The sequence below is a fragment of the Microtus oregoni genome, unplaced genomic scaffold, assembly GCF_018167655.1.
Source record: "Microtus oregoni isolate MIOR12 unplaced genomic scaffold, Mior012 000007F_ref0000211, whole genome shotgun sequence".
NCBI lineage: Eukaryota > Metazoa > Chordata > Mammalia > Rodentia > Cricetidae > Microtus > Microtus oregoni.
In genome coordinates this window covers 55,794,711-55,804,139 of record NW_024543066.1, presented here as the reverse complement: position 1 = coordinate 55,804,139, position 9,429 = coordinate 55,794,711, and the positions used below count along the sequence as shown (strand labels likewise).

General features: G+C 42.4%; 1 protein-coding gene across 1 annotated transcript; it reads left to right on the top strand.

Annotated features, from left to right (window-relative positions):
• The first annotated feature begins 8,648 nt into the window (after window positions 1-8,648).
• LOC121450342 (late cornified envelope protein 1A-like) lies at window positions 8,649-9,041 on the top strand. The gene has a single exon (XM_041655160.1). It carries the CDS (start codon window positions 8,649-8,651, stop codon window positions 9,039-9,041), a length of 393 nt encoding a protein of 130 aa, XP_041511094.1.
• The last annotated feature ends 388 nt before the right edge of the window (window positions 9,042-9,429 follow it).

Genomic DNA, 9,429 nt, shown 5'->3' with positions numbered 1-9,429 from the left:
CCTATACCATGAAGATCACAAACGGGCAGTGCAGGAGGAAGCCGTGTTCAGAAGACCAGTCCACAATTCCTCCTCTCCTCTCCTTCTAGTTCCCGGATCCTTGGCTGAAAATCTGTATCAAGTTCAGAATCTGCACCAATGATCTAATGTCTTCTTCAGTATTTTGTGATAATAAAGCTTTCCGTATTGAGTCTTCTGAAACTCTTGTTTATCTTGGCCAGAATTACCCTCACACGTTAGTTTCAACAACCGGGCTCAGTGGTACCTTCAACTGGCTTGTATCTGTAGTGTGACATAATCAGTAATACGGGCCACTCCACAGAATAGAGGTTGTAAAGGGTCTATCATCCTTCACTGTGATTGTGTGGCCCCCATCCAGCAGTCATGTTCAATCCAGATTACTTTCCTGTTTTGGCTACCTGTGTGTTTTCTCTGGTATCATCCCCTGTCTTCTGTGTTCTGCAAGTAACTGTGGTGGTATTCTACCTCTTCACGTGAAGTATAACTGGTCAAAATCAGCTCCTCGCTGTCGTGGAAAGTTAGATAAGCCAAGTGCCCATTACACAACAATAAAGGGACTTAAATATGAGAATAAACACAAAATATTCATAGAAGATCACATATTGGGAAAACTTGAAATGTTGGAACTTTCGGCAACTTCTGTGAAATGATACTATGGTGACACAATGAAAACAGGTTTCATGAAGTGCATTAATTAATGCTAAAATTTTCTGTGCGCGACTGGACATAACCCACGCAGCAGAATGATAGTCTTTGCCATATGCCAGTCATATCAGAATGTGTAATAAACTCTCTCAACTCATCAACATATAAGCAAACAACCCAATTTAAAACTTAGAGGAGACTCATATTGTTATTCAGCCTTCCCAGGTCCTCCCCACCCCAAAGATGATGCCCACAATCAGCTGGAAGCAGTTTTGAGAATTCGCCGCCCCAATTCCTTCAAACTGTGGCGTCTAATCTCCTGATTTTTATTGTAAGGAAGAGGTGGGAATGTTATTCTTTTGGTCTCTGGTCCCTTTAAGGGACAAGCCACGCCCATTCCCAGTGATCTCTGCCCCCTGCCCCGCCCTCTCTCTCTCTTTCTCTCTCTCTCTCTCTCTCTCTCTCTCTCTCTCTCTCTCTCTCTCTCTCTCTCTCTCTCTGTCCCCTCTTGGTGTGCGAGCACATGTCTCTCTGTCTCTCTCTTTCTCTCTCTTTCCTCTAAGCAATAAAGATTCAGTTCTGATTCATACTATGTGTCTGTCACATGTCCCTATCCAGGAGCCCCGCTCACCGTTCGGCACCAAACTACGGAGCCAGGGCCCGGCACCTGCCCGCCCCACTGGGGATCCACCTGGACTCCCGGACCCGCGGCTAGCTGTCTGCCCACTGGCCGCCACCAGCTGCCGCCTGGGACACCCAAACATTTTTTAAAATCATAAACATATATACATTTGTCCAAAAAAAGAAGATACAAAATGATCCATAGACACAGGTAAAACTGTTCAGTATGACTATTAGGCAAGAAAAACCCGTAATGAGATATAGCGTCTGAACTGAGTGTGATCAGAGAGAACACAACATAGCCTGACAGCTCCTATGGACTGTGTGGGGGAACTGGTAACTCTGTGGATTGTTCAAAATGCCTATGAGTTTGAATTCTCCTTTCCTCAAAAATTTAACAGAATTAACTACGAACCAACAAGTTCACACCTCCTCTGTACTGTCTGTTTTTGTACGTGTGTATTTGTGTATGGATCTCTGGGTACATGTGTAGAACATATGCATTGAGAACAGAGACTTACAGAGCTTTTTCTACACAGTGTTCACAGAAGCCCTGTCTACAATAGCCAAAAGATGAAGGGCATTCAACTGTATATTGATTAATGATTGTATTTAAAATATGGTTCAAGTATGCCAAAGAATATGATCTAACCTTCTGAATGGCAGGTATAGGTATAGGCTCACGCCTATAATCACAATCAGGAGGATTACAAGTTCAAGGACACCCTGACTGCATAGCTGTTTCCTGACCAGCCTTGCCTACATGAGCAAAAACTTTTCTCAAAAAGAAATTACAGAAATATATTGTAATGCCTGTGTTACTCTGGGTAGAGTTCATGCACCACTGTACCCAACTGTGAGCCAGGCAAGGGCCTGGAGATTGAAAGAACACACAAGAGACCTGGGTCATTTGAGAGGAGATAAGCAGAATGCCATTTATTCAAGCTTAGGAAAAACCTTATATACCTAGCTGCTGCACAATGTCCTACCCCCCCAGGCAGGTGGGAAATTACCATACCCAAGATGGAGTAAACAATGCCCTACAGCTAATCAGCAGGGTGGGGGGGCAGAGGGAGCACAGGAACAAACAGAATGGTTTGCCTGAAAATGCAACAAGATGTCTGGCCAGAAACTGTCCTCAAGATGAACCCGGAGAGGAGGAGTAGACCCTACAATATATGTGCATGTTACAGTATGAATGAAATGTAAAGGGAGAATACAAATTAAAATACGTGTTTGAAAAAGACAAACACTATACCATTCTTCTGTTGGATTCCTGTGGGCAAGAAAGGGAATGCTGATTGCTAGAGGCCTGGGAGAGGGCCTGTGGGAACATATTGATGAAGGAGTGTATTAATTCAGTTTGGCAGATGATAAAATACCTGGTATCACAATGCCTTGTATACATTTATGAAACTGAAAAAGTAAATTTTAATAATGAAAAATACTTTAAATGAAGCATCTCAAAAAGAGTGTGTTTTATTGAGTTTCAGAATTAAAACTGCATAAATTGTTGAGATTTATGTGACATTTTACCCATTAGTCTAGAAACATAACTGTACAAAAAAAAGTGGTAAGATTTTAGCATGATTTCATCACACGTGCCTACAAAATATGAAAATTTTGGCTATGGCAGCAAACAAATAATTTAACTTTTAATGCTGTTATGTGAATAGTAACTCAATTTTCTCTTATACTCAAAAATAACTGCTTCGTTGTTTTAATTGTTTATAGCTTAAAAGAGGGAAACAAAAGAAAAGTTATTTTTTGGTGGTGTTTCTGAAACTCAGAAAAACCATTTTTCAGATTGAATCGCTTCTGGTGAAAGCACACCAGCATTCCTGATACTCCATGGGATGGAGAAATAGAGACAAATGAAAGACTAGTAAACAGTGGTTTCCTCTCAAGATGTTCACATTGACCTGATACCTAAGCTACAGCATCCACAGTCAAGCCTCAAATTCCAATCTTTCTAAAGTAGGGGTGCCACTCACACATCACTGGGCTCACACAGGACAGCTAAGGACTGGGTGTGTCCATGCAGAGAGGCAGAGGTGTGGCCGAGTTGGCATTTCAGCCTTGTCATCCTAGGAGCTGGAATTTGGATTTGCAGTCCTGCTGGTGTGGAAACCAGGAAGCAATTCCCAACCTCTCCCTGTTACTAAGCCCTTTGGAGCAGCCTTACCTGGAGAACAAACGTCAGAGCTGGAGAGACAGTGGCAGATGGTCATGTGATGTGACATCACATATTTTACTCTGCTGGTCTGAGGATGGGCATTGCTATGCAGTGACCTGAGCCAGAAGAAGTTGTTATTTATAACTTGAAACATCAATAATAATGTTCATAGCATAGTTTAAAGGATTTAAAATAACCAATGTGAATATCATTCTAGTTTTTACACTTTTTTATGTGTATGTGCGTGAGTGCCTGTATGTATTTATCTGTTCTATACTCATGCCTGGTACCATGTGTTATTCTTCTGGTCCCTTTAAGGGACAAGCCACACCCACTCCCAGTGACCCCCACCCCCACCCCAACCCCAGCCCCCGCCATCTTGAAACTCTCTTATTGTCCCCTCTGGCATGTCTCTGTCTCTCTCTGTCTCTGTCTCTCTCTCTCCTTTCTCTTCCCCTTCTTTCTATCTCTCTCTCTATCCCTCTTTCTCCCCTCCCTTCTCCTTTTCCCCTCCATAACCCCCTAAATAAATATTTAACATGAACATGTTCTGTCTGTCCATGTCTCTGACTCCTGTCCATCCACCCCTGCTGGCTAGCATTTCCTGCCGCTAGCTGTTCCAGACCCGCTGGGCACCCACTGTGAGTTCGCCGCCTGCTTGGGTGGCTCTCCTCCCTGCTGCAGGGATTTTTAGAATAAAATCATAGATATCAGAAGAGAGTGTTGACTTCCTGAAGTTATAGAATGTTAAGAGCCATTCAATGTGGATGCTGAGAACCATATTTAGGTTCTTTGCAAGAACAGAAAGTGCTCTTAACTAGTGAGCTAAATCTCCAGAAACAAACATCCTGTCTTAAATAGTGGAAAAAATGAAAGTATAAAACTTTGGTCAGGTTGCAAAAGAGTTCATTATTATCTCATGTGCATGGCACAGCACATGACCCATATCAAAACACAAAAGTGCGTGAGTAGTACTTCCAAGATGAGCAAAGGTGACAACATTGTGTTACAGTGAAAAGCATATTTGTTTGAACTTCAGAAAATAATGTGGTTCATGCCTGAACAACTGAAAGACAGATAGAAAATACTAAGTAAGTAAACAGAGATTAGACAGAAGCCATGACTCACACTGGATTTTATATTTTTCCCCTAGGCAGTTTTTTTAATCTACTTTCTATTGTTGTGATAAAACACTGACCAAAATCAATTTGGGGAGGAAAGGAGCCTGTTTGCTTACATATTCGGATCACAGTCCATTTGAGGAAGCCAAGGCAAGAAGGCAGGAACTGAGGCAGAAACCATGGAGAAATGCTGCTTACTGGCTCCCTGCCCCTGGCTTACCCAGTTTACTTTTTTATATACCCCAAGGTCACTTGGCCAGGGATGGTCCAGCCTAAGTGAGCTGTGTGTGTCCACACTAATCATCAATTAAGGAAAGCCCCCAGGCTTTCCTAAGGCCAGTCCTAGGAGATACATAGTCTCTGTGGAGGTTCCCTCTTCTCAAGTGACTCAGGCCTGTGTCAGCTGACAAAAACCCAACCAGCAGAGCAGGGCACAGTCCTTGGAAAGACTTCAGAAAAACCAAGTGTCAACTGTTTGAGTGTGGGGCTAAAAATGAATCAAGGAGTGACCACATGGTTGAAAGTCGGCTTAAGCTTTTCATATTATAGTACAATGCTGTCATCTACAAAGATCATGATCAAGAACCACGAAGTCAAGAAAATAATCAGCAAAACCACAATAATGTTTTAGTTGCTCACGGATTCATGTTGGTTCACATTCATAATTATCCTCGGATATTCCTGGCATTGGAAACAGCAATTTTCGGAGGGTGCTGAATATCAGGGCACATGCAAATGGTGGAACCTCAGAGAAAAAGTGAGATAGGTAAAAGAAGATAGATAGATAGATAGATAGATAGATAGATAGATAGATAATAGACAGACAGATAGATGATAGATAGATAGATAGATAGATGATAGACAGACAGATAGATAGACAGATAGATGATAGATAGATAGATAGATAGATAGATAGATAGATAGATGATAGATAGATAGACAGACAGACAGATAGATAGATGATAGACAGATAGATAGACAAATAGGTGATAGATAGATAGACAGACAGACAGACAGATAGATAGATAGACAGATAGATGATAGACAGATAGATAGACAAATAGGTGATAGATAGATAGACAGATAGATGATAGATAGATAGATAGATAGATGATAGATACATAGATAGATAGACAGATAGATGATAGATAGATAGATAGATAGATAGATAGATAGATAGATAGATGATAGCTAGATAGATAGATAGATGATAGATAGATAGATAGATAGACAGATGATAGATAGATAGATAGATAGATAGATAGATAGATAGATAGACAGACAAACAGACAGGTAGCTTCGGTGATAGATGATCAAAAGACAACATGAATTTTGATAAAAATGTATCTTTCTAAATATGTATCTCTGCATCTATTTATACTTAAGTACATGTCTTTTGTTACTTTTTAAAAAAAAATTTGATAGCTCATTATGCCAATCTGAGGGGGGTCTTCTCAGTGAATGGTCCATCAATCACTAGGGAGAAAAATTTCCCCTTACATGATTCAATTTGACTTTGATTTGTAGATATCTTATTGAGTTAGTTTTTTTTTTCTTCAAATTGAACCTTCCCAGTTGTGTCCATCTTGCAAGAACTTGGGCTCACAATGAATTTCAACACTTTTCATTAAAGAAGCAAACACACACAAATTCAAAACACTACTTTGTATAAAGTCTGTGGCTATGAGGGACTAAGGAAATACTGAAAGGAGAAGAGCTTTGAAAATAACAGCACAAGCCCATTCCTGGGACACATATAGGATGCGTGATCTTAAAAATCACCCCGTTGCCTAAGGTAAAGCCCCATTACCTATGTCGTCAACATGGAGAAGCAGATGTTAACAGCTCAAGTCCTCTTTCCTGTCTTCAGTTCTCATCTCTGGTCATCATCTTCATCAGTCACAGCCTCCAGAAATCCAAGGTCCCACAAGGACATGAAGACAAATGCTTCTTCCAACAGTCATTTCTCCAGGTGAGTTCTCATCAGCAGAAAACAACAGAGAAGCTGTTTCAAAGCAGATTAAAAAAAGAAAACCAACTGGTAGATTCACTGACTTTGGAAGGAACTATACTTTATTTCTTTGTATTCTCTGTAGGCATTAACTATACAAAATAGTGGGCTTCACTGTGAACTCTTAATAAGGGATTGACATAGGTCAATCATGTCTACCACTCTTAAATTATTATTTTAAATATCTATGTCTTCTTCCTATACAGGTCATTTGTCAGAGAGCTACCATGTACAAATCTTCCCATCAGTCAGTTTTTCTTGTCTTTCATGTTCTTCATTTCTGCTGATACTCCATGGCTTTCACAGCCCTTTTACAAATAATTCTCATTGGTGTTCCAATGTTATAATTAAAGAGGGAAAATAAGACGTGATAAATAGTTTTCAAAATGCCATTTTGGTATAATTGTGCTGATCTGGGGACAGCGACAAGGATTTGGGCTGTTTAGGTCTCTGCACTGTGAGACATATCTACACAGAGTGACAATGTACAGGGATGGAAAACAGATGAAGACACTGGCAGGGGTCCTGTGGGGTGTGAGATTAAGAATGACAAGAATCTACTTCTTAACTTCATGCTTAAGTCATAATCGAAGCTGAATGCAGCATCCACGAACCCAAGGAGGAAGGTTGGTGAGAAACATTTGGTCATTGCCAGTCACAAGACCATGTGGGTGTCAGGAGGCAGGGCTACCATGACCAACCACTGTCTCACTCTTGGGGCAGAGCTTAGATTCAGAATAAAAGGGCTGAGGAGCAGATCACTGGTATTCACTCACCTCCTGAGGTTCCCAAGGATCTTGTGCTGCCTGTCATCTTGGTAAGGCTTCATTGGGGGCAGGGGCAGGGACCATACCAGAGGGAAGTTGTGAGGAGGGCTGGAGGGAAGCTTAGCAAGACTCCAGAGCCAAGGAAACACACTGACAGAGCAAAGAAGGGAGCGGGGGATGAAAGGTGGGAGGAAGGAGGTGTCCGAAAGGATTTTGAAGCTATGGAAAGCAATAGAAGTAGCTGGGTATCTGTTACTTCTGAATCTGTGGAGGATAATATACCCTCCAGTGGAATTTCAGGATGGGAACATGAAATACAGAGAGCCACGGGCACTGATAGGCTTCGGGAGGAAAGCTCCCCTCTGCTAACACAACCCTGAGACAGCCTGCAAGGAAAGACTCACAGTGAGGGCAGGTCACCAAGAGATCTTTGGGTTAGGAAAGCATCCACAGCCTTGGATCTGGAATTTGAACACAGACTGCTCAGAATTTTTAAGATACAACAGCACAAGACTTGTTATACCAACAAGTCAGCATGAGGTGTTGAGATGAGTCCAGACTTGCGACCAGACCTGATTCTTACCAGAAAGAATAGATCAGTTAGGTCTTTTATTAAAGGGAGAGAGACCTAACTTTCAATCACCATTTTCCTCTGTGACATCATTATCATCATCAGTTCGGGAAGCTTAGGGAATCGATGGAAATCCCATAAGAATCTCCATATGAACACAACAGCAGTAGATCAAGCTCAATGGCATTGTAAAAGATGTCCATGAAAGAAAATCTGGGTAGAGGAGGAAATTATTCTGAATATGACTTCAGACTGTGAAATCTCTCAGCTTAAGACTTATAGGAAAATGAGTTGTTTTTTTTAAAAGATTTATTTATTTATTATGTATACAGTGTTCTGGCTGCATGTGTGCCTACAGGCCAGAAGAGAGCACCAAATATTATCCTAGATGGTGGTGAGCCACCATGTGGTTGCTGGGAATTGAACTCAGGACCTCTGGAAGGGAAGTCAGTGCTCTTAGCCTCTGAGCCATCTCTCCAGTCCTAAAAATGAGCTTTTATAAAGAATGAGCACCTCTTTTCTCCTTTCAAAAGTTGCAAGATAACTTGCCTCTGCAGGCCAGTACTGCAAGGGCCTTGGGGTTTGTTAGAAATAAAACTGCTAAATCTGGAGTTTCCATGAATAACAGTGATGTTTAGAGGTGAATAAGCTGCCCCAGGATCCCGGGTCTGACGTGTGTGATTCTCCCACAGCTCCTCAGCATCCACAAGCCGAGATGTCCTGCCAGCAGAGCCAGCAGCAGTGCCAGCCTCCTCCCAAGTGCACCCCCAAGTGCCCTCCCAAGTGCCAGACCCCAAAATGCCCCCCAAAATGTCCTCCTAAGTGCCCTCCTGTCTCTTCCTGCTGTGGTTCCAGTTCCGGAGGCTGCTGTGGTTCAAGCTCCGGGGGCTGCTGCAGCTCTGGTGGTGGTGGCTGTTGCCTGAGCCACCACAGGCCCCGCAGATCTCTCCGTCGCCATCGTCAGAGCTCTGGATGCTGTAGCAGTGGTGGCAGCAGTGGCTGCTGTGGCAGCAGCGGGGGCAGCAGTGGTTGCTGTAGCAGCGGGGGTAGCAGTGGCTGCTGTGGTGGCAGTGGTGGCAGTAGCCAGCAGTCTGGGGGCTGCTGCTGAACTGAGCCTTTAATACTTTAGTCAAGCTGTGCAGAAAGAAGCCATGATCAGAGATCTGCCCTGACACTTAGATCTCGCCTCCTGATCCCCTCCGTGTCCTGAGCTCTGAGATGCTGTAATCTTTTCGGAAGTTCTAAATGTCCTCCTCTGTTAAAGGGCCTGTCTTCTCTGTTACAAAGTAATAAAAGTTTCTCTAACAATTTTCTCTCATTTCTTGATCATTTGACCACAAGTATTTTTCGGATTATCTTTGCCAATCAAGACTCGGTGTTGCATCATGGATGTGGGTTCATGTGAGTCTGTGGAAAAATGATTCAGAGGTACCATTGGAATGAGTTTAGCCTTTCTCAGCTGCAGGGTGGATGCTTATTCTATAAGGAATAAACCA

Coding starts and splice junctions, on each gene's coding strand:
- LOC121450342 (XM_041655160.1), top strand. CDS start 8,649: ATGTCCTGCCAGCAGAGCCAGCAGCAGTGCCAGCCTCCTCCCAAGTGC.